At 42.5% G+C, this 25,479-nt stretch overlaps 1 protein-coding gene across 1 annotated transcript in view; it reads left to right on the top strand.

Annotated features, from left to right (window-relative positions):
* Nucleotides 1-25,479, top strand: part of BRCA2 (BRCA2 DNA repair associated) — a 77,633-nt gene that overhangs the window by 49,896 nt on the left and 2,258 nt on the right. The window contains exons 18-26 of the mRNA XM_075592141.1: nucleotides 2,954-3,311; nucleotides 6,421-6,576; nucleotides 11,577-11,721; nucleotides 13,970-14,094; nucleotides 14,675-14,876; nucleotides 18,512-18,678; nucleotides 18,762-18,900; nucleotides 21,598-21,851; nucleotides 24,952-25,104. Of these exons, the coding sequence (XP_075448256.1) occupies nucleotides 2,954-3,311; nucleotides 6,421-6,576; nucleotides 11,577-11,721; nucleotides 13,970-14,094; nucleotides 14,675-14,876; nucleotides 18,512-18,678; nucleotides 18,762-18,900; nucleotides 21,598-21,851; nucleotides 24,952-25,104 (1,699 nt within the window). The remainder of the gene's footprint in view (nucleotides 1-2,953; nucleotides 3,312-6,420; nucleotides 6,577-11,576; nucleotides 11,722-13,969; nucleotides 14,095-14,674; nucleotides 14,877-18,511; nucleotides 18,679-18,761; nucleotides 18,901-21,597; nucleotides 21,852-24,951; nucleotides 25,105-25,479) is intronic.

The following is a 25,479-nucleotide window of genomic DNA, read 5'->3' as shown; positions in this document are numbered from 1 at the left end:
TAAAGGAACATACCACACAGCAAGCGACGTTTCAGGCCCATGCACGGCCTTTCATCAGGTTAGTGTGACAAACAATTGAGCAGTAGTGTAGTTTATATACCCCCACCATTCCAATCACTGGATCCTCCCAGAGTGACGTCATCACACCGGAAGTGCACGCCGTGTCCAGCTGCTAAAGAAGCACCTGAGCACAGTGAGACAACCCAGTCCCCCGGCAACAATCAAGGCATGAGCCAGCGTGCAGAGCACACGAGAGGCAACTAATGTATATAGTATCCATCTATAAACAGGCACAAGATAGATACAAATTCATCATTTAACCATCATAAAGTGTATAGATAACATAAATAATAATAAATGTGTCTTCTCCAAAATATATACCACATAAATATATACAACTACAGTTTAAACAGATAAAACTAACTCCAATAGAACAAAATAGGGGGTAACCATGCAACAGTACATTGATATCATCAAGTCCAAGCATAATCATATCAATATCAATCATATCTCAGAAAAATCATAATTGAAGAAAAAGAAGTCATAGTTAAAAAAAAAAATATGTATATATCTATCTCCAATAAAGAATATCACTTGTGAGCACATTCACATGTCTTAGACAGTTCTGAAACCCTGCCTTTCAACCGTGTGTGTGTGTGTGTGTTATATTTTATTTTTTTTATAAAATGTTTTACCAGGAAGTAATACATTGAGAGTTACCGCTTGTTTTCAAGTATGTCCTGGGCATAGAGTTATGATGACAAATAATACATGGTTACAAATATAGTTACATAAGTGAACAGGGTATACATTATATAAAAGACATTGCATGCACAGTTAGAGATAATATATATTATAGGCGTATGTAACAGATACAGACCAGATTAAAATGTGAAAAAGCTTTAGTTTTGAAAGAACTTAGACTGGTGGTGGCTGTGAGAGTCTCCGGTAGATTGTTCCAGTTTTGGGGTGCATGGTAAGAGGAGGTGCGTCCGGATACTTTGCTGAACCTTAGGACCATGAACAGTCTTTTGGAGTCAGATCTCAGATGATAAGTGCTGCATATGGTAGGGGTGAGGAGCTTGTTCAGATGGCTGGTTGCTTGCCCAAAAAGTATTTGAAGGCAAGACCGGAAAGATGAACTTTGCATCTAGACTCAAGTGATAACCAATCTAGTTGTTTGAGCATTTCACAGAAATGTGGGTTTTTATTGCATTGGAGAACAAAATGGCATATTGAATTGTAAAGGGTATCAAGTTTGCTTAGTTGGGATTGGGGTGCCGAGCCGTATACCATGTCCCCATAGTCTATAATTGGCATTAGCATCTGTTGTGCAAGACCAGCAGACTTAGGGAGGATTTGTTCCTATAAAGTACACCAAGTTTGGCATACGTTTTGGATGTCAGGGTATCAATGTGCATCCCAAATGTTAAATGGGAGTCAAAACCATATGCCCAATTATTTAAAACTAGTAACAGTGGCTAGGATGGTATTACCGTTGGTTCTGATCTGAAGCTCAGTCGTGGTCCCAAATTTAGCCTTGGTCCCAAGTACTATTGTTCGTCATGTCCGTGTTTAAAAACCGTTAAACTGGTCACACACAGTTCACTGAAAGTATAATCATCATTTATTAATGGAGAAACATATCCTAATGGTACAAATAAACGCCTTATCTATTATATCCATACTTTGTCTTTGAGTGCGGGTTCCCTACTCCTTTGTGTCTATACATATTGAGGGATTTTGGGGTCCCTTTGGGTTCCCTGCACCTTTACAATACTTCACTATTTACCTTAGGAGTGCCGACTGCCTCTACTTTATCCATTTGCTGTGTGGTATGTTCTTTTGGTATTGAAAAAGAGCTACCTTTATTTGACAAAGTCATGTGTACCGTTTGATATTTGAATTACTACTTATATGTGAGTGATATGCTTGCTATAGGATTGTGTACTGCGCTTTCTTTGATTTGTTCTTGTATATTGTTTAGTTCTCGCTGAAGAAAATAATAACTTTTAACTCCATGCTGTGGTATTTTTAGGACATTGTTCCCTTACTGCTTTTTAACACTAGCTAGCAAGCCAATCAGCATCTCCAAATGTAAATAAAGGCACTGATAACATAACATACCGTATATTCATTCCACTGATACATTTTATTGGCTTAGGAGTTTTAGACTGGCGTTAGGTTCATTTTCGAATTGCTTGCTCCTATGCACAAAACGCAAAAATAAGTAAATATAACTTAAATATACTCGTCTTGCAGGAATTGATGCAACTAAAATATTAGAAATATGTTACTAAGCTTACAACTGGACATCTTCCTAAAAAAATTAATTGCATTACTTAAAAGATAAAGGGGCCTGTTCTATAAAGCTTCATTTAAAAAAAAAAAAGGCTGTGCCGGCTACCTCGCCATTTTTTTTGAGCGTTACTATCACGGTATTCAAAAAGCCTCGATTACCTGTGATAGCAAAATTCCCAAATTGGGTGAATAGCCGGCGACGCGATGATCGCCTCTCTCCAAAGGGCTCACCCGACAATTTGTCCCAGCTGCAGAGATAGTTGCCTATCCCTGCACACATCTCGCCAGCGACCACAAGCTTGTATGCTTCATTACTCAATAAAAAGTAGGTTATTTATAATATATACACTTGATTCCAGGCACAAATGGAACAATATTTTCACTGATGTAGGGACATTTGGGGGTTGCAACCAATGGCTTTCTCCTTTATAAATTGCAATTCAATACTGTTTTTTTCCCTTTTAATATTATTTTCTATAACACATAAAACTTAGCTTATTTTGGACTGCAAATTTCTTTGCATGTGCTATTGTACTGAAGTATACTTATAAAGAGATGTCCATTTAATTCATGCATCTTACCTGGTAAAATTAAAAACCTGATCTTTTTTAGGCAGTTGTACTGACTTTGGCGCCCATTGCTTCATTTTCAGATATAACGTGGAAATTGATCAAAGTCAACGATCGGCTATAAAAAAAATAATGGAGAAGGATGATTCTCCAGCTAAAACACTTGTACTCTGTGTTTCTAAAATAATTTCATTGGGCACTGGCTTATCAAATCCATGTAATAATAAAAGCGAATCTGGTGATTCAAAGCAAGATTCTACCGTCATTGAGGTGACAGATGGTTGGTATGGTATCAAGACTGTGCTAGATCCGGCACTCGCAGCACTGTTACGCAGAGGACGCCTTTATATTGGTCAGAAGATAATCGTTCATGGAGCAGAACTTATTGGCTCAGACGATGCTTGCACGCCCCTCGAAGCTCCCGAATCTCTTATGTTAAAGGTAACCTTTTGAAAGTAACAAATATAGATGCCAAACACAAACTATCCAATACCAGGGGAAACTTGATATGTTGATTGGAGGTAAAATGATTTCTTTATGCAGACTTGATCGATGATCCATTCACTCAAACTTTTAGTAGATGCCACATAAAGGGCTATTTCCTCAAAGTGGGATTTATATTGTGAATAAAGGAAGGTAACGCCTGTAAAGCTCTCTCTAACCTGTTCACCACCACACTAATAAGAGGTACTACTTAGAGTATTTTGAAGGTATAGGACCACATTGACTAGCATAAGGAATAAACTCTAAAGGGTGAATTGTACTCACTGATTGTAGAGTTACTTGGCTCCAGAGCATGCCTCCAGCTTAAAGGAATGGCAGCAGTGTGATCTCCAGTAGAAGAGTTGCAGAGCAAAGCAGCAGTGGAAACATTTGGAGTACAGCACATCCAAGGTAGACTAAAAACAATTTATTAAAAGGGTGACATGGGAGGCATCAAAAATAGGTAGGTGTATGGAGCGACTCTGAAGCGTTTCAGGCGTAACCTGCCCTTTGTCAGAGAGTTGGTTACGCCCAATACGCGTCAGAGTTTGTGCTGTACTCCAACTTTTTTCCCTGCTGCTGGGCTCTGCAACTCTTCTTCTGTATATAACAAATAGTTTGTACTGTTCTTTAAAGTGCCAGCAATTCCCTGTGTCCCAGTTTTTGTTTTTAACATTGTAGCCGATGGAGGTGCTGAACTGCACTCTTGGTTCCTGCGATATTAAAATGTCTTTGATTGAGCCACCTGTGCTGAAGCAGGGATAGCCTTATAAAGTGACCTGTTTGTGACCCTTGAGAACTGGAGTTGACCACCCCTGCACTATGGGGAAACACCAATTTCGCTCATTGGTTAAAATAGCTGGATATTCAGAGGGAGAGTACAGTACTCAGATCAGATTTTGTCAGTGTTACTCAGTCCACCTCACTGTAAATGCTATTTAAGCGAAAAGCAGGTCAGTTGCTCCCTCTATAGGTTTCCAGGTTAGAGGCAGGAAGCCATATCTCGGTCCTCTTGTGTGGTTGAAGCACCCAGTTGTTGTGACACCAATTAGGCATACACCTGAGTGGCAGTTTTTATGCTTGAGGGTAAGTTCATGTCCTGGCTCACTTGTTTCCCTCTTTGGTGCCAGCCAAGTGCTAAGTCACAAGTAATGCGCTGGTTTATCTGTCTTTTTTTTAAACCACCAGAGGATTCCCTAGTTCCAAATATTTATATTTGCTGTACCATTTGTATGGGCATCATTTCGTGTTTATTTGCGGAAATGGTTCAATTAATGTTTTAACTTTCTGGAAGTTTTGCCCGAATACATTAGTCCACAAAGACATTTCAGGGACTAAATTCAGTTTTTGGTTACGCAAGTAATTCTATCCCTGATTTTATCTGGATGTTAAAGTAAATTAGAGATTTTACAGCTATTACTCATGAAGCATTATCTCTGTGTATGTGTAGTATTGGAGATGTATTTTGAGTCCTCTGCCTACTGTAGATCTAAATGTCCTCTACATTTTGATTGCACTTAAAGGCAATGATGATTTTGAGCTGTGCTAAGTGACTGGTTAAAATTAAATCCCAGTATTTGTGGACCGCTTTTGTGTAACATCACTTAAGTGATTGAAGCGTTGAACAGACATCAATCTATCAGACTGCTCAATATTGGGCGTTGGTTTTGGTAATTGGAGTACAGTACAATACAGTTTTCTGGCCTTAAAGATATATCAAGATATTCATTTTTGTTATTGCTCTCCAAAAATCTATTCTTAAGCATGATCAGCTCCTCCTCTTTTAATGATTTGTCATTTACAATTCAGATCACTCTGAAGAATTGTGAGTAAGTTTTTCTTTTTTTGAAGACAAGTGGATGAAAGCTTGTACCATGAAGATAGGTGTTAAGATTAGTAGGTTTGCGATATATGTTGGTAGTCTATTTAATCATCTAAAACAGGGGGGCGCAAGATTGTTTAGGGGGGGCTCAGGTGGCGGGCGATTTTGCGAGAGAAGCAGAGACAAATGCAGTTCTGTAGCTGCAATTTCTCCTGCAGCCATTAGGTGGCGCTGTGCTGCATAGCTCATGCAGCGTGTGACAGAGACATGGAGAGGTGGGAGAAAGAGACATGGGGAGGTGGGAGACATATTGGGGGGAGAGAGAAATGGAGAGGTGGTAAACATATTGGGGGGGGAGTGAGAGACATGGAGAGGTGGGAGACATTGGGGGGAGGGGAAGAGACACTGGGGGAAGGTGAGAGAGAGACACTGGGGGAAGGTGAGAGAGAAAGACACAATGGCGAGAATGAGAGAGTGAGTGTGAGAGTGTGAGAGTGTGTGTGTGTGTGTGTGTGTGTGTGTGTGTGTGTGTGTGTGTGTGTGTGTGTGTGTGTGTGTGTGTGTGTGTGTGTGTGTGTGTGTGTGTGTGTGTGTGTGTTCTGGCACGGGAGGAGGTGGTTCCAGCTAAACGGAGGGATGAAGGTCAGGCAAGAGATGGCAGAATTGAGGGGCTTGGGAGGAGGATAAGTTTTGGGGGGCTGAGGGCTATTTTTTGGGTCAAGGGGGTCACTTGGGAGTATTGATTAGCAGGGGAGATTCATCAGTACCCCCTTGAGTTTTGTTATGGGGATCCCTGGGTAACATTTAAAACGAGAATAAATAAATAATACATAAAACTGGTAGGTAGGAGTGGATGACACTGGGGAAAGCAAATGGGAGAAGGATAAAAGGGTGGGGAAGGCGAAAAAAAGGGGGGGGGGAGAAAAGAGAGGGCGCAAAGAGGTGGATGAATGCCCCCTCAAATGGATTGCCTTTGTGCACCAGAAAAAACATATTACCAGATGCCAGCAAGCAATAAAATAAACAGTGATCCAATACTAGTATATTTCTTTAATTTCTTTGTTAGTTACAATATGACTGAAGGTGGGGGGAGGCATGAATCTAGATATACTCTCCCTCTGAATTTAAAATTCAGCTGTCCCTACCAATGAGTAGAATGTGTGTCTATCCCATATCATAGTGGAAGCCATGGAGTCTGTGGAACAAAAACAAATGACGGTGAGCTAATTTTCCCTTTCCTTTTAGATTGCTGCAAACAGTACTCGCCCTGCATGTTGGTACACCAAGCTTGGATATTTTCAAGATCCCAGGCCTTTTTGTCTCCGTTTGTCCTCACTGTTTAGTGAGGGTGGCACTGTGGGGTGTGTTGATGTAGTCATTCAAAGAATTTACCCTATGCAGGTATGTCTCATTGTGCTGATTGTACTAAATGTTTAATTGAAATGTATTCAGAGTATATGATAGAGTATCAATATTTTTTCAGATTGTTATAAAAAGAGTAACTATTGTTTTTTTTTCTGACATCTAGCATATATTTGTATACACTTCTTTTCGTAATGGCTACTTTTATGTATGAAGTGCTTATGTAAATGGATGGCTATATAAATAAAGATATGCATACATATCTATTCTTACATCTACATATTTCAACATTGGCCAGTGTGATCTTGGAATTGTGGCACTGTTCTGTAGGGATATGACTAACTAAAAATTACCTGTGTGTTATATCCCTTGATATAACATTAATTATTATTATAGTAGTTCTGCTGATCTCTGTTAGACTTCAAGGACCTTTACCTGTGCCAGTATAACCGAAAACTAGATCTAATCAGAAGCCTTATAAAACTGTAGTTAAAATTACTTATGTGCTTAACTGTTGTAGAATGCCAAATCGGTTCCAAAATGTCATTTGAGTACAGCAGGGCCCCGCTTCTCGGTGCTCCGTTATCCGGCGTTCCGCTTATATGACGGCACCGAGAATGGGGTCGCCATCTTGGATTTCCAGTCGCACATGCGCAGAACGGGCGGGTGTGCCGGTTTGTGCATGTGCAGAAGTGAAACAGATCCGCATTCCGGCGATTTTCACTATACGGCGGGCCTCTGGAACGGAACCCGCCGTATACCAGGGGCCCTGCAGTATTGTCCTGTAACTAGTTTGGTGTATGATTGGTCAGCCATGATGCTTTCCTTGTTTTTGGTCAACAATAAGATGCAAATTGAATGCAGAAATCACATTTCTCCAGTTATAAATGAAATAATGGAACCTGAATGGAATCTGAACCTGATGGTCTTCTGGTATATGACCATCGTTACTGTAGTTGCCTCCAGTTTTAGAGAGCGTTCTGCTAACTGTGTACACTCCCTGGAGTTGGAAACAGAAAGTATGTTGTGGAAGACAGCAAGATCATCATTAACAGCAACATCCTTGTTACACATCTCTTAATGTCAGGATTAATAGTTAACTCAGCAGCCAGGATGATGACTAACTAATTTACTATAATGAAAAAAGAAAATGGCTTAACTATGAAAGCATTTAGTTATTAGATGTATTGTAGCCTATTCAAAAGTTCTATTTAGGAGTACTTTTAAGTACAATACATGATTCTTAGTGGGACTGCACCTTTCAGATGTTTCTGTACAAAATACCACTAAAAAATCCAGACTGGCTACTTGTTGATATTTGGAAACCATAGATGTTAGAAATACTTAATCTGGTATCCTTTGCACTGAATAATTGTCTTGCTAGCATTGGAAAAGTTTGATATGCAATGTCTGCAGGAACAGGGGATTCCTAGAGGGGTGACCGATGTGTTATGAATCAGGCGGTGTCATGGTCTCCCTAAACCAGTGATATTTACAAATGGTTTTGACTTAAAGATGTTTTAAGACTCCCGGTATGGCGCCAGGGCAGTAAGTCATGCTCACAAGTAGCTCCGCTGGCTCTGGAGGTAGAGTTTGAAATATCGGCTAAATAACTGCAAAAAATTGCCCACAAATATCAATGCCATAGAGGAGAAGTCACAAGCTCCAGTCTATGGAGAAATATCGGGCTAAAAGTGGAAATATGGCCCCAAAACAGCAGCGGTCTGAGAAGGGGGAGAGGAGAAAGGAGAACCACAAAATGGCCGACGGCCACAAGGGAAGGGGATCCGACCCGCGAGAGGAAGAGAATGACTCCTCCAACCCTCCATTCTCACAACAAGGCTTGAATTACGAATCTATAGCCAAGGCTGTAGCAAAGGAATTGATGCCTAAACTGGAAATCAATTCAGACTATATACAGCTAGCAATTAAAGAGCTCAGAGGAGACCTTACCTTACATGCAAATAAGGTGGGAGAGGCTGAGAACAGAGCGAGAGTGAGCGCAGTGGAGAATAGCCTGAACTCCCTAACCAAAATGGTAGATGATCTGCAAAACAAAAGATTTTAGAGGAGAAAATTGTTGATTTACAAAATAGATCGCGCAGAAATAACATCCGCATCATTGGAGTCCCGGAATCTATTAAGCAACGCGAGCTGATGAACCTTTGTCAAAAATGGCTGCCTGACAAGTTAGGACTGACCAAGAAAGAATAATACATCAGAGTGGAAAGGGCTCATAGACTGGGACAAACTAGAGAGGTTCAGAACTCCAAGCCCAGGCCCATCATTGCCAGGTATCTGAATTTCAATGACAAAACAAATATCATCAGAGCATTCAACAACTACAAATGGATGGAAAGAGGCTTATGATTTTTCCAGACTTTTCAGCCGGAGTCTCACAGAAGAAAAGAGAATTTTGAAGTGTATGCACCACCCTTTTCAACCAAAAAAGAAAATTCGCTTTAACATATCCCGCAACACTAAAGATCTTCACAGAAGGGGGAACGAAATTCTTCACTTCTCATGAAAAGGCTGAGGCATTCGTAGGAAATGTGCCAGAGGGGCCGGAACAAGCTGAAGCCGTGCAGAGATGATACTAGCCAGCACCATACCACCAGGGACCTGATGGTAGTCGGCGAGGACGGCAGAGACTCCCAGATACTGAGACTATAAGTGCAAGTATTTATAGGCCTAGACACCCTCTGTGGAGCCACGGGAATACCCCAGCACGGGGTCCTTCTGTGTTCCCCCTTCCCCCTCTTCTCCCCCTCAGAGGTGCACGGACCCGCCGGCCAGAGACCCGTCTAATTGCCCGTCTTCCTATATGCCTGCGTACCCGCTCGCCGGGTCCCTGACCTCTCTGTCGGCCGGTCCCTCTGGCTAAGGCCTACAGGCTGATAGGGAGCTGCATTGGGGATGCGGACGGGGGACTGGGGATCCGGGAGGGAGGGGAGACGCCGCCGGGCCTTGAACAACTGGAGGGACAGCGACGAGGGGCTAGATTTACCACATGCGCCCTTGACTTTTGTTCGGTGGGGGAAAGGGGGCGACCGGTAGGTCGGGTTGTGCTGAAGCGACACGGAACCCAAACTTAGTAGAAAAGAAGGCTCCAGAAACCTTACATAGACCCCAAGGGAGGTTAGGGGCATAACAATACTACAGCTCCACAAACAATACATATGTAAGGACAGGGGCATAATGAAACCCGTAGAAGAGTAAAACACTCCAACTAGGCAGATAGACTGGGAAAATTACTAACAAGGGCAATTAATTCTCCAGAGGAGCGCAGTGGAGAAAACTGAAAACATTCCAAAACGCAGGTGGCGTGCCACGCTCCTCTGGAAAAAAGACCAGTTCTATTAAATTAAAAAGTTGAATAAGTTATGTTCTGTTTTATATCACTGTTACAGTTTATTTTCTAGATGTTAAGGTGACTCTGTGTTTCCAGAATATGTTGATAAGTCCCAATGCTCAAAACCAAGGCCGCACTGGCCAGAGGAGGTGGGGGAGGGGTCGGGTGAAGACTTGGAAAAATATGGTAAAAAAGCACTACAAAATCGAAACCAATGCAACACAATGCAAGTAAAAATAGCCTCTTGGAATTTAAAAGGTTTAAATAATCCAATCAAACGCAGAAAGATACTTCGCTATTTAAAAAAAAAAAAGATAATAGACATAACCCTGCTCCAGGAAACTCACTTAGATATCAAAGAATCCACAAAACTCCAGAGGGACTGGGTGTCAGTGCATATTCTCACCAGCAGTAAACAGAAAAGCGGAGGTGGCCATTCTTCTTAGTAGATACAACTGATAGTGGACCACTCACCATATAGCAATTCAAAGATAGTAGCCAGTGCAAAGGGATGGTACTGGCTTAGCAAGTATACAAGAAGACAAGAGCAGTCTCCCACAGATCCCTTTTAACACTGCACAGACAGGCTAATAACGTGTTAATAGGAGTATAATGCTCCCTGATATGTGTTTGCAAAAGCTGTAGGGGAAATTAAATGTAATCGCACCAAGTTCTATGGATAAACAATTACCAATAAAAGTCTAATAGGCAAAACAATAAAGAATTTATTCTAATTAGTGTAACATAACGACGCATAATCAATACACATAAAAACCATTAAAACACAAGGTGTGGGTGATAGCAGGAGACTAAATGCTATATTGGTGTCATATATAGTTCATGAAGTGAACTCTCCTGGTAAGCTCAGAGTCGGAGAGGGGAATAAGGTGGGAGTAGATATAAGTATACACAGATATAGGATGAATACTAATATTATATTCTGTGTCTACTCCGAGTGAATAAAGGGTGTAACCGTATAACTTGTGTAGAACCGCAATATATACACAGCGCAATAACGGACAATGTGTTCGTAGTCAGAGTGTCATCACCAACATGGTAGTATAATTTCTCTCTACAATATTAGCTCACAGTATTCATAGTGCGCCTAAGTGTATTGTGAGTGGTATCAAAAACACTTGAATAATATACGCCTTGAGAAAGCGCCAGCCCCCGAGCGCAAAACGTACGACGGGATGACGTCATCGCGTTGACGTCGGAGGTCACGGGTGAGATTGCTCCAGTAACGGAGAGAAGGGGAGATTGAGGGAGTGTAATGAGCTGGTAGTAGACATTGCGGTACTGCACTGGCGTATATTAAAGAGGTACAGAGATATCAAGTGTGGCTGATGTGCTGCTCTACACCCGACAGGGGTTGATGGGGGGGGAGATGGGTACACACTATTATGTAAGGATTATTATGTTACAATATCTGTTGTATAAGTGTGTAATGTATGTAATATGCAAATGTAATGGTCAAAGCGATGACATGTTAACTGCAATGTCCCAAATAAAATAAAAAGATTTATATAAAAAAAAAAAAAGATGTTTTAATGGAATGCTTACAAAGAGAAACGTGGCACGAGATTTTTGTCATTTAATTGAATGGACAGTTGCTATGGCATCGCATTAAAAGGAAAGCAGAAAATGTACAATTAAATATTCCAATGTATATTATCTCCTTTTTCAGTGGATGGAAAAGATGGCAAATGGATTGTACGTCTTTCGTAATGATCGAGTGGAAGAAATAGAGGCAGAAAAGCATTCAATAAAGCAACAAAAAACCCTTGAAGTTTTGTTTGCAAAGATTCAAGCTGAGTTTGAAAATCAGGAAGGTTTGCTATTTCTGTTTACTAGCCACTACCATTAAAGCAGCAGTTCAAGCTGCCGTTTAAAAAAAAAAAAAAAAATATATATATATATATATATATATATATATATGCAAATACAACTGTATGCTCATCTGCATGTCTTAGGCAGGTCTGCAACCCCGCCTTTCCCCATCATCACCCAGCATACAGCACTTCCACTGCAGCAAGGGATTCTGGGAAATGACATGCAAATGAGCACAGTGTGTCACTTTTTGCCTCAAAAACCATTTTTAACATGGTTCCCTATAGGCTTAAGCTTGCTGCATGGTCACAGCTTTGAGCACAGCCAGGGTTAAGGTGCATACCCAGAAAACCACCCACAGACAGCTGTTTCGACCTTGATGGGTCTCATCAGTGTGGGGTTGATTTTAACTGGGTATGCATGAGAGGCTATGGGATAGGCTATACCATAATACTGAGTTAAGTTATGGTGAGTAAAAAAAGTGACAAAAACCCTCCACAGGAAAGCAAATATGCAAATACAACTGTATGCTCATCTGCATGTCTTAGGCAGGTCTGCAACCCCGCCTTTCCCCATCATCATATATATATTTCCCTTGCCCCTTTAATATGTGCATCAATATCAAAGATGCAAAGTTCTGTGGGGAAGATCCAGGCAGTCAGTATACAATTTGTGCACTGCTAGAGAGAGGGCCAGGCGCAAAATGGGTGTGCCAGGGCCTGTTTCAGAAGAGAAAGGGGATGTGACTTTGTAAACGGTTGCTATAGAAACAAAAAAAAGTTTTATGTTATAATACATAAAAAATGTCTTCAGAATTTTTTTTTTTTTTAATGATACAAGTATTTTCTCATAGTACAGAACTGATTTACTTTTTAAACCACAAATGTAGAATATTGCTTGGTCTGCAGCTTTAAGCGCAAATTATTTATAAACTTCAGACAAAATTATTTTAAAACAAATAAAAAAATAGGCATAGTGACGAGTATATTATTTCTGTTTAAATGTAAACTGCAACAGCCTAAAATAAAGACAAAGGAACAAAATTATTAAAATTGGATTTAACCAAATCAAATTCTGTTAATCATTTATATTAAAAGCATTATATTGAAGCAAAAGGAGAAAACAACTGAAGTTTTATTGGTTAATTCATATTTCCAACATCAAATACAGTAATACAGAATCATCATACTAATATTGCATTGATTTATTACAATTTGAGAAATGTGTTTTTTATTTTTCAATATTATTTAGAAAACCGTTATGACACAATAGAATTTAAAAAGGGGTGTGTGCCGAGCACGTGCATTTTAAGTGAAACTCCTTGTCCGCCGGGATCTCGGGGGACGCTTCTCTCTCTCAGCCCCGAGGCTCGGTTCCTCCCATCTTCCTACTACAGGCTTGTTGCAGGGTCTACTTTTTCTCCCTACCTGGGGTTCCCGGCTCCTCTACCCCCACCATGGTCCGTCCTCTCGGGTGGCGCACATGCGCAGAGGCCCGTTACGAGGCAATACATTTTCCCCATGAAAACACTGTAGGCGCCAGCAGAGAAATTTCACTTCAAAAGACGGGGGGGGGGGGTGGAGAGGGGGGTGTTCATGAATGATATAAAGCATGTTTTGGCATGTGGTAAAATAGCATAGAAAAAGCAAAGACCGAATACAAACAAGTATAACCATACAGAAGGAAAAAAATTATACAAAAAATGCAAAAACAAAATACAAAAATGTCCTAATTCACAGAAACTGTCACAAAGACACTCCGTGCTTTAGGCCCACTATAGCCCTTTGTCAAGAATTCTTGTTCCATATGCCTGAAGTTTGGTGGCTGCTCAATAGGGCAAAGTCTTGTTACCATTGCAATACATGCCAGACATTTTCTGACAGATTTTATTAAGGTTCTGCTGCAAGGAGTGCGGTATTTATGAACTATCAATAATATAGTGTTTATTTCATTTATCATTTTTCCTGAAAAGCAGGTGTACGTTTGCAGCGAAAAAAGAAAGAACCAATTAATTGAGAGACGGTTAAATTGGCGGCTTGTGTGATGAGCACCGTTGTGTTGGATGCTAGGGCATTGTAGCAGTAGGACACGATTTAAAACAGGAATGACATTGGTCTGTAGTTACTACGTGTCAAAAAACATGGTCTCGTGTGAACTTAAAAGGAACATTAATAACAAAAGTTGTTGATTTGGTTGATTCTTAAAATGTTACAATGTTTAATATAACGATAATGCTTTCATTTGTATTAGCATCTATTACTAAAAGAAAAGGTCTTAGACGGCACACTTTAAATGGGCATCAGATCCGTGCTCTTCAGGATGGTGCAGAGCTCTATGAAGCTATTCAGAATGAATCTGACCCTGGCTATCTTGAGGTAGGTGAAAGTAATCTCTATACAGCTACACATTAATGCATGGGGGAAAAAAAACTATGCTCAGTGTGTATGTGTGTGTGTGTGTGTGTGTATATCTATATATATATCTATATGTAGAGGTATCAGTACCGTGTTAGCCGAGCTTTAATATCGGCTATTCATTTAGAACGGTATTGTCTATTCATTGTGTGTGTGTGTGTGTGTGTGTGTGTGTGTGTGTGTGTGTGTGTGTGTGTGTGTGTGTATATCCACAAATTCCCATGTTTCAGACAAGTGCCTCTTTCTGTTTGAAAACAAAGTATATTCCTTGTGATTATAGAGAAATTGCAAGAAAAAAAGAGCACAATGAAATGTGTTATAAGGAATTATCCAAAAGAGCATGGATTGTTATGAATGGTGTTACTGAATTGGCACTAGGCCAATTGTAGTGCATTTTGCCACAGAGATATTCTTTTCCCATTTTAATTGGTTTAATGAAACTAGTAAATCTATAACTAAAGTGCTCTATTTTGTTAAGAATTGTATGTATGTGCAATGCTGAATAGATATATACCTGTACTTTATTTTTTCATTTTCACAGTCCTGTTTATGTAATGAGCAGCTAAGAACCCTTAATTGCCACAGGCAGCTTTTAAATGATAACAAGCAAACGCAGATCCAGGCTGAATTCAGGAAAGCTATTGAATCCAGTGAAAATTACCCAAACGGTTGTACAAAGAGGGATGTGACCGCAGTATGTAAAATGCGTATAGTGGACTACAGAGATCAGGAAAGAGATACAGGTCAGCATGCAGTGCTACTTTTATTTCCATTCATCCAATATTCCTCTATTGTTTTTAAGGTATAATGATAATAGTATTTCACGGGCATAGTAGTGGTGTTTACATCAAAATATTTAAATTATGATTTTTCTGCCCGCTTTGAGTTGAATGTTCAAGAGAGTTGTGACCGCAATGCGATGGCAAAATCGGGCAAATGTAAAAAAAAAAAAGAATAATAATAAAAGAAATAAGCAGAAGGCAGAAATGGACCGGAAGTTATTTTTTCAGCTCACTTAAAAGTAGACGAGCAATGTACCAAAGTACTGAGGAAAGCCAGCAGGATGCTAAGTTGTATAGGGAGAGGAATTACAGTAGCAGCAGAAAGAGATGTCACTTTATAGAGTATTGGTAAGACTTCCCATAGAGTACTGAATTCAGTTCTGGAGACTATCTCCAGAGCAACATAAATTGGCTTCTAAAATGATACACAGTGTACATAGAAAAAACTCATCAGGAAAGACCACCCTCTTCTCCTCCACATTCTCCATACTCTAGGTATTCAGAACAAAGCTCTATCCTGGATCTCATCCTACCTCTCCCATCGTACTTTTAGTGTCTCTTCTGCTAACACCTCCTCCTCCTCTATTGATCTCTCTGTGGGGGTACCCCAGGGCTCTGTCCTGGGACCTCTTCTCTTTTCTCTGTACACACTCTCTCTAGGTGACCTAATAACATCTTTTGGGTTTAATTATCACCTCTATGCCGACGACACACAAATATACTTTTCAACACCTGACCTTACACCTGCTGTACAAACCAAAGTTTCTGAATGTCTCTCTGCTATATCATCCTGGATGGCCCTCCGACGCCTTAAACTCAACATGGCTAAAACAGAGCTCCTCATACTTCCTCCCAAACCTGGCCCTACTACCTCCTTCCACATTACTGTTGGAACTACAATCATTCACCCAGTAGCCCAAGCACGCTGCCTAGGGGTCACATTCGACTCCTCTCTCACATTTGCCCCTCACATTCAAAACATTTCTAAAACTTGTCGCTTTTTCCTCCGCAATATAACTAAGATACGCCCTTTCCTCTGTTTTTCGACTGCTAAAACTCTGACTCAGGCCCTCATTCTCTCCCGTCTTGATTACTGTAACCTCCTGCTGTCCGGCCTTCCTGCCTCTCACCTGTCTCCCCTACAATCTATCCTAAATGCTGCTGCCAGAATCACTTTACTCTTTCCTAGATCTGTCTCAGCATCTCCCCTCATGAAATCCCTCTCCTGGCTTCCAATCAAATCCCGCATCTCACACTCCATTCTTCTCCTCACTTTTAAAGCTTTACACTCTTCTGCCCCTCCTTACATCTCATCCCTAATTTCTCGGTATGCACCATCCAGACTCTTGTGTTCTTCTCAAGGATGTCTTCTTTCTACCCCCTTTGTATCTAAAGCCCTCTCCCGCCTTAAACCTTTTTCACTGACTGCCCCACACCTCTGGAATGCCCTTCCCCTCAGTACCCGACTAGCCCCCTCGCTATCCACCTTTAAGACCCACCTTAAGACACACCTGCTTAAAGAAGCATACAAATAGCACTGTGGATATTCTAAACACGATACATAATGCTTGGCCCCCTGCAGACGCACTTACCAGAACTCCCTCCTACTGTCTCTGTACGTTCTCCCTACCTACCAATTAGACTGTAAGCTCCTCGGGGCAGGGACTCCTCTTCCGAAATGTTACTTTTATGTCTAAAGCACTTATTCCCATGATCTGTTACTTATATTATCTGTTATTTATTTGATTACCACATGTATTACTACTGTGAAGCGCTATGTACACTAATGGCGCTATATAAATAAAGACATACAATACAATACAATACAAGACTAAAGGACCTCAACATGTACACCTTGGGAAGGGTGAGGGAGGAATATAGTTGAAACTTTCAGATCAATGGTTTCAACAAGGTACAGACAGTAAGCATATAAGCAAAGAGATGTGTTAGAACACTTTGTGCTCAGAAGCCGGAGGGTGGCAGACTAATCTAATAGGGGAATTGCAAAATGCTTAGGATAGACATAAGACTATCCTAAATATGAAACCAAGCCAAGTATTCATAGATGGAAAAATTGACGTCTTGTTTTTGAAATACTTTGTTGGGGGTCCTCCACCTTCTGTTCAGATTGCAGATAGCACTCCTGTGGAGTAGTGATTTGAGAATGCCCCCTAGAAAACTAGCAAAACCTGATGACAATGACATACCGCGTACACCATAAGGGCATCTAACGTGTCACCCTTCACGACCTACGCAGTTTGCCTATTGGGCTCCGAAGGGGTTAATATGCATAAAATATATATTTTTTAAATGACAACCTCACATGCTGTATGTGCTATGGCAGGGATGGCCATCTCCAGTCCTCAAGTGCCACCAACAGGTCAAATGTTAAGGATATCACTGCTGCAGCCAAAGATTGAGCCACCTGTACTGTCGCACCTGTTGGTGGCCCTTGAGGACTGTAATTGGCCACCCTTGTGCTATGGCTAATTTTGTATGTCAATTTCTGTCTGGGTGAGCCAAGCTACTTGTTATACATGCCATAATATTATGTATTGTTAGAAAAGACTATATCTATCTATCTATATATATATATATATATATATATATATATATATATAAACAAAAAACAACACAAAAAATATGTAGTGCTTGGGTGTATATAAGTGATAATATAAATAAAAAATATATATAAAATATATTATAACTAATAAAGTGACTTAATTAAAAATAACAGATATTTAACTAGATATTACAACAAACCATAACGTGATAGTGATAAAGGATAAGTCCAATATAAATGTTCCTCTTTGAAAAAATCCAGAGACAAGAGTCCCAAATGAAGATCCAGGGAGCGTTTTTGCAGCTTCAGATAAAAGTGGTATAGCCAACCACTACGAATCTAAGAACAAAAAACAAACAGAAGCGCAAGCTCCATAGCATGTAACTGTTTAAACAAATAGAGTACATTTATTAAAAAACTGCAGCCCAAAGGAAATGCACTTACAGGATTAAAAAAAAGCAACCATACGTGGGAGAGAAATCTCTGTGTGTAGTCATCTGCGGGGATGGGGGAGTCCAAGGTAGGCAGGGTACATCTGAACAGCTCGTAGCCACCACCAACTCCTGTCACGAGCTGGCGCCAAATCACTAAGCCTGTCAGTGCCTCCACGTCCTCTGCTCCTGCATAGAATAGTTGCCAGCACTTGGAAATTCAGCTGACTGGATCGCAAGGACGCCAGGACTCCGTGTGCACGCACCCACACGTGATGACGTCACCAACCCTACGCGTTTCGTCACACGAGCGACTTTGTTCACACGTTCGTTCACATAGAAAGATGACATACAAAACTTACAAAGATAATACAAAATGGCGGACTAAAGTAGTCAAACAAAATGGCTTCTTAGACCCTAATGCTGTTTACGTCAGACCCCCTAATGTCTCAACTTTGTCACCACAACTTAAAACGTGAAGGTGTGTGTATGTGTGTGTAATGTATATATATATATATATATATATATATAATGTCCTGTCTGTCTGCGATAAACTAGTTATGTATTTTTCAAGGGCTTCAATATTTTGTGTCCTATTGTAGCATACATATTTAACATATGGAGACCTTTGCCAGATGTACTTTCCCTGCTAAAAGAGGGAAGTCGTTTCAAAATATATAATTTGGCAGCATCACAGTCAAAGGCCAAGTCAGAAACAGCTGGTGTGCAGTTAACAGCCACAAAGAAAACTCGTTATCAGCAACTGCAGGTACAGCAAAGATTTCACCTTGTGAAGTGGAAGCTCTATTTTATGTATGCCACACACTTGCTTATAAATTGTTTATTTTTAAGCCCTCACAGAGCATCTTGGAACAGATTTACAGTCCAAGAAAAGTGATTCAATTCAGCAGTTTCTCGGATCCTTTTTTCAGAGCACCATACGCAGAGGTCGATGTAGTAGGATTGGTGATATCCACTTACAAAAAAACAGGTATCGTTAAAGCTGGGAACGGACAGGGGAGGATATTTTTACATTTTGGTTAAATTATTTTTTTAAATAACCACTGTCCACCTTGTATTACAGAACTTCTACCATTCAGTGCTCTTTGTAATTCATAAAATACATCCATTAGCTTTTTGCTTTGGTCTCGGTTAGACGAGCAGCACTGTGTGGGAGGGCTGCTTTGGATTGTTACATTTCTTTCAATAGTTCACTGTCTAAGATAATATACTACACAAAAATAGGAGCTCATGGAAAGAGACATAAACATTTTGTGTATTAACTTCGTTTTTTTATGTTAAAAGGAAAAACATATGACACCACATAAAGGTAAAGATCCCATAAATCTAATTGCCCGTGACACCCACAGAGGGTCAGGTTCTGATAAACAGAACCCCGCAATCAGAAAGTCCTTAGTATTCCCTTAGTATGTTCACAAGGAAAGAGTCCAAAGCTAGATGGTGATTAGCACACAGACCTTAAACTAACAGAGCTCCTATCGGCGTCCTCGTGGTGTCTCTGGGCTGCAGCCCGGAAGTCCGACGTCACCTACGCGTTTCGTGTCAAATGACACTTCTTCGGAGGATCCCCACCTCTGTGGGTGTCACGAGCAATTAGATTTATGGGATCTTTACCTTTATGTGGTGTCATATGTTTTTCATTTTAACATATAAACATTTTGTGTATTAACTTCGTTTTTGTGTCTTTCCATGCGCTCCTATTGTTGTGTTGTATGTGACTGAGTATGCCCTGCTGATCACGGGAGATTAGGAGCAGCAGGGAAGACCAGAAAATCAAGGGAGAATCTTAGAGGGACAGCGCGCACAGTTTTTCTCATAAGATAATATACTGTACTAGCTGATATACCCGGCGTTGCCCGGAGGCCGTGAGGGGGGGCGTGAAAGGCAGGGGGGGGCGTGAAAGGCAGGGGGGGGGGTGTGAAAGGCAGGGGGGGGGCGTGAAAGGCAGGGGGGGGGCGTGAAAGGCAGGGGGGGCGTGAAAGGCAGGGGGGGCGTGAAAGGCAGGGGGGGGCGTGAAAGGCGGGGGGGGGGGCGTGAAAGGCGGGGGGGGCGTGAAAGGCGGGGGGGGCGTGAAAGGCGGGGGGGGCGTGAAAGGCGGGGGGGGGCGTGAAAGGCGGGGGGGGGCGTGAAAGGCGGGGGGGGTCGTGAAAGGCGGGGGGGGCGAGAAAGGCGGGGGGGGCGTGAAAGGCGGGGGGGGTGTGAAAGGCGAGGGGGGCGTGAAAGGCAGGGGGGGCAAGACACACACACAGTGTGACACACACACACAGTGTCACACACACACAGTGTCACACACACACAGTGTCACACACACACACAGTGTCACACACACACACTGTCACACAGACACACAGTGAGACACACACACACACGTCACCTAGAGCGACACCTACCTGTAGTTCAGGCCGCCGCCATCTTGTCACTCGGCGCCGCGAGGGAACTACTTCCGGCCGCCGCCATCTTCTCAGTCGGCGCCGCCGCCATCTTAGGCGCATCGCGAGGGAGGAAGGGGGTCCGCTGCCTGTTCCCCCGCCGGGGATGGAGATGAGGCGCCGCGAGGTCCGCTGCCTGTTCCCCCGCCGGGGATGGAGATGAGGGGAGCGGGAGCGCCGGGAGAGGTGAGCGGAGGGGGTGTAATGTGCGCGCGTGTGCACAGGGACATCTCACTCGGCGGCGCCGCCATCTTAGGCGCATCGCGAGGGAGGAAGGGGGTCCGCTGCGCGGGGATGGAGATGAGGCGCCGCGAGGTCCGCTGCCTGTTCCCCCGCTGGGGATGGAGATGAGGGGAGCGGGAGCGCCGGGAGAGGTGAGCGGAGGGGGTGTAATGTGCGCGCGTGTGCACAGGGACATCTTGTCACTCGGCGCCGCCGCCATCTTAGGCGCATCGCGAGGGAGGAAGGGGGTCCGCTGCGCGGGGATGGAGATCAGGCGCCGCGAGGTCCGCTGCCTGTTCCCCCGCCGGGGATGGAGATGAGGGGAGCGGGAGCGCCGGGAGAGGTGAGCGGAGGGGGTGTGTGTGTGTGTACACAGGGGTGAGAGTGTGTGTGTGTGTACACAGGCCTGACAGTGTGTGTGTACACAGGGCTGAGAGTGTGTGTGTGTGTGTGTGTGTGTGTGTGTGTGTGTGTGTGTGTGTGTGTGTGTGTGTGTGTGTGTGTGTGTGTGTACAGGTTGTTGTTTCACAGGGGTGACTGTGAATGTGTGTGTACACAGGGGTGACTGTGTGTGTGTGTGTGTGTGTACAGGGTTGAGTGTGAGTGTGTGTACAGTGTTGAGTGTGACACTGAGTGTGTGAGTGTGAGGGGGTGACTGTGTACCAAGGAGTCCTCAGAGGTTCTGGCCGTGTGGTGTGACTGCAAGTGTGTGAGAGTGAAGGAGGTGATGTCACAGTGGGGCGTACCTCTTGGCCAATGAGTCACGGACCAATCAGATTCACCGCAGATAGCACTAACCATTCGATTTTATATATTAAGATTTGTCAGGGTGAATAATTAATTTGAGCAACCACCTTTTCTTGTCATACATTAAACAATGGTTATCTGCCGTTCGGCATAAAACCTCTATGTTCCTGCTTCTTACTTTAATGTATGGGAATAATTTTTAATTTAACAATGGTATAAATTTTGAGTGAAAATTGGTAAGGCAAGTAAAATAAAGTTTTCGTTTTCAGGTGCTGCTCCAATAGTTTATTTATCTGATGAATGTCATCTTGTGGCGGTAAAGTTTTGGACAGGTCTTGGGCAGCTCGCCCTTGAAGATGTCACTAAGCCATGTACATTTATTGCTGCCAGTAATCTCCGCTGGAGATCAGACTGTGGATTGGGAATTCCTACAATGTATGCTGGAGACCTGTCCATTATTTCTTCAAATCCTAAAGAGTGGCATCTACAAGAGGCAATTCAGAAACTCAAACAGTCTGTCCAGGTACAAATGCTGCCTGAAATCTGTATTAAAAAAATATCAAGGTCAAAAGACTGTAATATACAGTTAGAATGTATACTGCACTTAACACTCAAGCTGTAAGGCTTGTACTTCTCTAGTTCTGGGCCCGGAACTGGACATCTTCATTTTTGGTTTCAATATGGGCGCCAGGGGGTTTAAGATCGCACCTCTGGCAGCTGCTTACTCCTCCCCTCACATGCCGCATGAAGTTCTGCAAAGGTTAGATAATTCAAAATTGACATTTATTGTACTCACATTGATTAAAATTAGATATTGCATGTACAAGGCCACTCAAAGGAGGAGTACACAGCCTTGTGTTTGTTATTCACACAATACTGCCCTTGTGTCACTTCTGGTTTGCTTGACCGACGGATGACTTGTCCTTCCGTCGTTTGCTCCATCCAACACGTTTCGTTGTTCTGCCTACTTCATCAGGGGTATACCCTAATCCTTTCCCAACCTCTTTATTTATACCAGTTACTTAATTGGCCGCTATTTTGGTTTTAACTATTAACATGCTTTATAATCCTAATTATACATATAAACCATTGACCAAAATTCATCAATGTAGGTTCTATCCAAAATGGCAACCTAACTGGTAGAAGAGGTAGGCAACGGTCTAGGTCAGGGGTGGCCAACCTTATTTTCCAGATGGGCCAATAAATGGGCAACATTTTTTGGGGCCCACTGTCGTCCCCATTGCTGCTGTAGGACTGCAGCGGAGGGGATGACGGCTGCCTGTGTGGAGCAGGCAGGCCCGCAGACAGCTTTCTCCAGGCCCAGTGGTTTCCACCTGGGAACTGTCTCTGCAGCCCTGTGAGCCCCTTCCACCCCTATTTCTCTCCCCCTTTCTCAACCCTCTGCTGTTGGGCCACTGAAAATGCTTTCTGGGCCACGTGTTGGCCACCACTGGTTTATATCTTACCCCTGATGAAGTAGGCAGACCTACGAAATGTGTTGGGTGGGCAAAGGACGTAGAAACAAGTCAGCCGTCGGGTGCGGAAAACAGTGATGCAGCAGTAGTATCGTGTTCACCGAGAAAGATAAGTTATAAACAACACAAGGCTCCTCCACCTCTTTGCCTTAAGCCCATGCATTAAGATGGCACTGGCCTACTTTTCCCAAGACCTAGAAATCTATATTGGGGAGATTCTCAGAGACCAGGGCTGCTTACACCTGAAACGAACCCTTACACTTAAAGCTGTAAAGTATGAAAGACATGTGAGTGCATTGAGATAGGATTAAATTGATATGTCAATTGAAATCAAGAAATATTATAAAATATCCTTTAGTCACATTTTCAGAAGTGTTCTGAGATCTTTCTGAGAAGGAAATAATTGCAGTCCCTGAAAGAGTGCAATCTCCTGAGAAGGTGGGCTAGGATTATATCCCCCCCAGGGATATAGGCGGGGGGAGATGGTATGCGGCGGCGGGCCCCGGCAAACAGAATCCGGTAGAGGAATCTGCAAGGCAGGAGAGAAGCGCCCTCTAGCAGTCTGACCCGGAAGTCTTTATAACTTCCGGTAACTGCTACCACAGCTCCTCTGCTGGATGCTCCTCTGATGATCTCCTCCCGCCAAAGGTGGGGAAGAGAGAGAGAGCTTGTGAGTGGGAACAGATGATGGAGCTGGTGAGGGGGGAGCTGATGAGGAAAGGGAGAGCTGATGAGGAAAGGGAGAGCTGATGATGAGAAAGGAGAGAGCTGGTGAGGGGGAGCTGATGAGGAGGGGGAAGCGGATGATGGGGAGAGCTGGTGAGTGGAAGCTGATGATGAGGAGGAGGGGGAGAGCTGATAATGATGTTGGGGAGAGCTGGTGAGGGGGATCTGATGAAGGAGATGAGGGGGGAGAGCTGATGGGGGGAGCTGATGATGATGAGGAAGGAGAGCTGGTGAGGGGGAGCTGATGATTAGAAAGAGGATAGGGGAGGGAGAAAAAAAACTACAGCAGTATTAATATCAATGGGGCCCTGAAGTGTTTTTAGAAGGAAGTTACGTTTTTTTTTTAATTGGTGTTCACAAAATAAAATATATTAGTTGTTAATTGTCAGAGTATGGTGGATGGTTTTACACCATAGTTTAAGATGGAGTTAAATATAAATTGCTACACTGGGTTTTATTATATTCATAGTTTAGTTAGAATAACATTGATTGGGTATAAAATATTGAGCTGTTTGTAGGAAGTATTTGATGTATTTATTGTAGGTTTACTGGCTATGCAATTCTTTAACCCAGGCTGTGCTGAAAAGCTGTGTAATATGGCAGGCATAAGCTCATAAGGCATTGTCCATAGTGCAGGAGCACGCACAACGGAGAGCATGGAGTCGCGCGCGTCTGACACCTGAGCGATCTGGTTCGTGCGCCGTCGCTCGCACTATGGACGCAGCCTAAGGGTCCATGTTAAGATGGATTGGAAGCGAAAGGTGACACTGTGTGCTGATTTGCATGTCATTTCCCAGAATCCCTGGCTGCAGTGGAAGCACTGTATGCTAGGAGATAATGGAGAAAAGCAGGTTTGCAGACATGTCTGAGACGTGAATGTGCTCACTGGTGATATTTTTATTTGCTGTATGCTGTACGGTGGAGGATATTTTACCCACCATAACTTGTGTGGTTTATGTATTTATGTAATCCATACAACCTATTTAATAATGTATTTGCATACCTATTAATTTATAACTTTAATAAATATTGTTATTTATTTTCCTTTTATTGTGTTCTGGGATCACCGTTAGTTAGCCTGAAGTTATCCTCTCACATATGCAGTTAGAACACAGTTGACATAATGCAATTAGGAACATTACTAACTAAAACAGTCGGATTGCCAAACCTAACCTTTCTCTGCATAAGTACAGACTCTTCCCAGGGTCTCTTTATATTCAGCTAGACTTTAAAACTCTAGCAGGACACTGATGTACACGACTATCTACCTACTGTAGTCACAATAACATCATTTTTTTTAAAGGCTGTAGTGTGTTAACCAGCTAATTAATATAGAATTTTTAAAGTGTTATCTTATTTAAAGCCTGTGTATTGGTTATTTCTGAATTCATCAGCATACATTATTACATATTCTGTACACAGTGTGTTAAAGATTTCTGCAATGAAGCAGGAACCAAACTCATGAAAGTGCTGCAAGTAAATAATCCAGACGCGCTGCGATCCCCAGCGGCATGCAGTTTGGACCGTCATACTCCCACGTGGAAGTTAGGAGTTGGTGGAGGAAGCAGTTGTCTTGTAAGTTTGATTTAATTGATTTTTGGTTACATATTAGAATAAAGTTTGTGAATACTGAGGAACTTGTTTTATGTTTTTGCTTAAAAGGTGACGTACAGATTTTTTATTTATTTTTTTCTGCTTTAGGCCGAGCTCATGGTGGGGGTGGTACTCGCGCGCACTTTCGGGACTCTTACCTGATTTGCTATTGCAGTTCCACAAGTGCCCACGCCGCTGCGTCCCTCGACGCTGCTACATTTTGGTTTAAAACAAGTAAATTTGAGATTTCTGACTGGTCGCGTGACGTCAGCGTCACGTGAGCTGGTTCAGCCAATGAGGGCGAACCAGCTCCGTGACGTGTCCATGGCACTTTCGTCACGCCCCCGATCGCCTCCC

Source organism: Ascaphus truei, chromosome 3, assembly GCF_040206685.1.
Source record: "Ascaphus truei isolate aAscTru1 chromosome 3, aAscTru1.hap1, whole genome shotgun sequence".
NCBI lineage: Eukaryota > Metazoa > Chordata > Amphibia > Anura > Ascaphidae > Ascaphus > Ascaphus truei.
The sequence above is the reverse complement of the archived record's forward strand: the minus strand, read 5'-3'. Positions and strand labels throughout refer to the sequence as shown.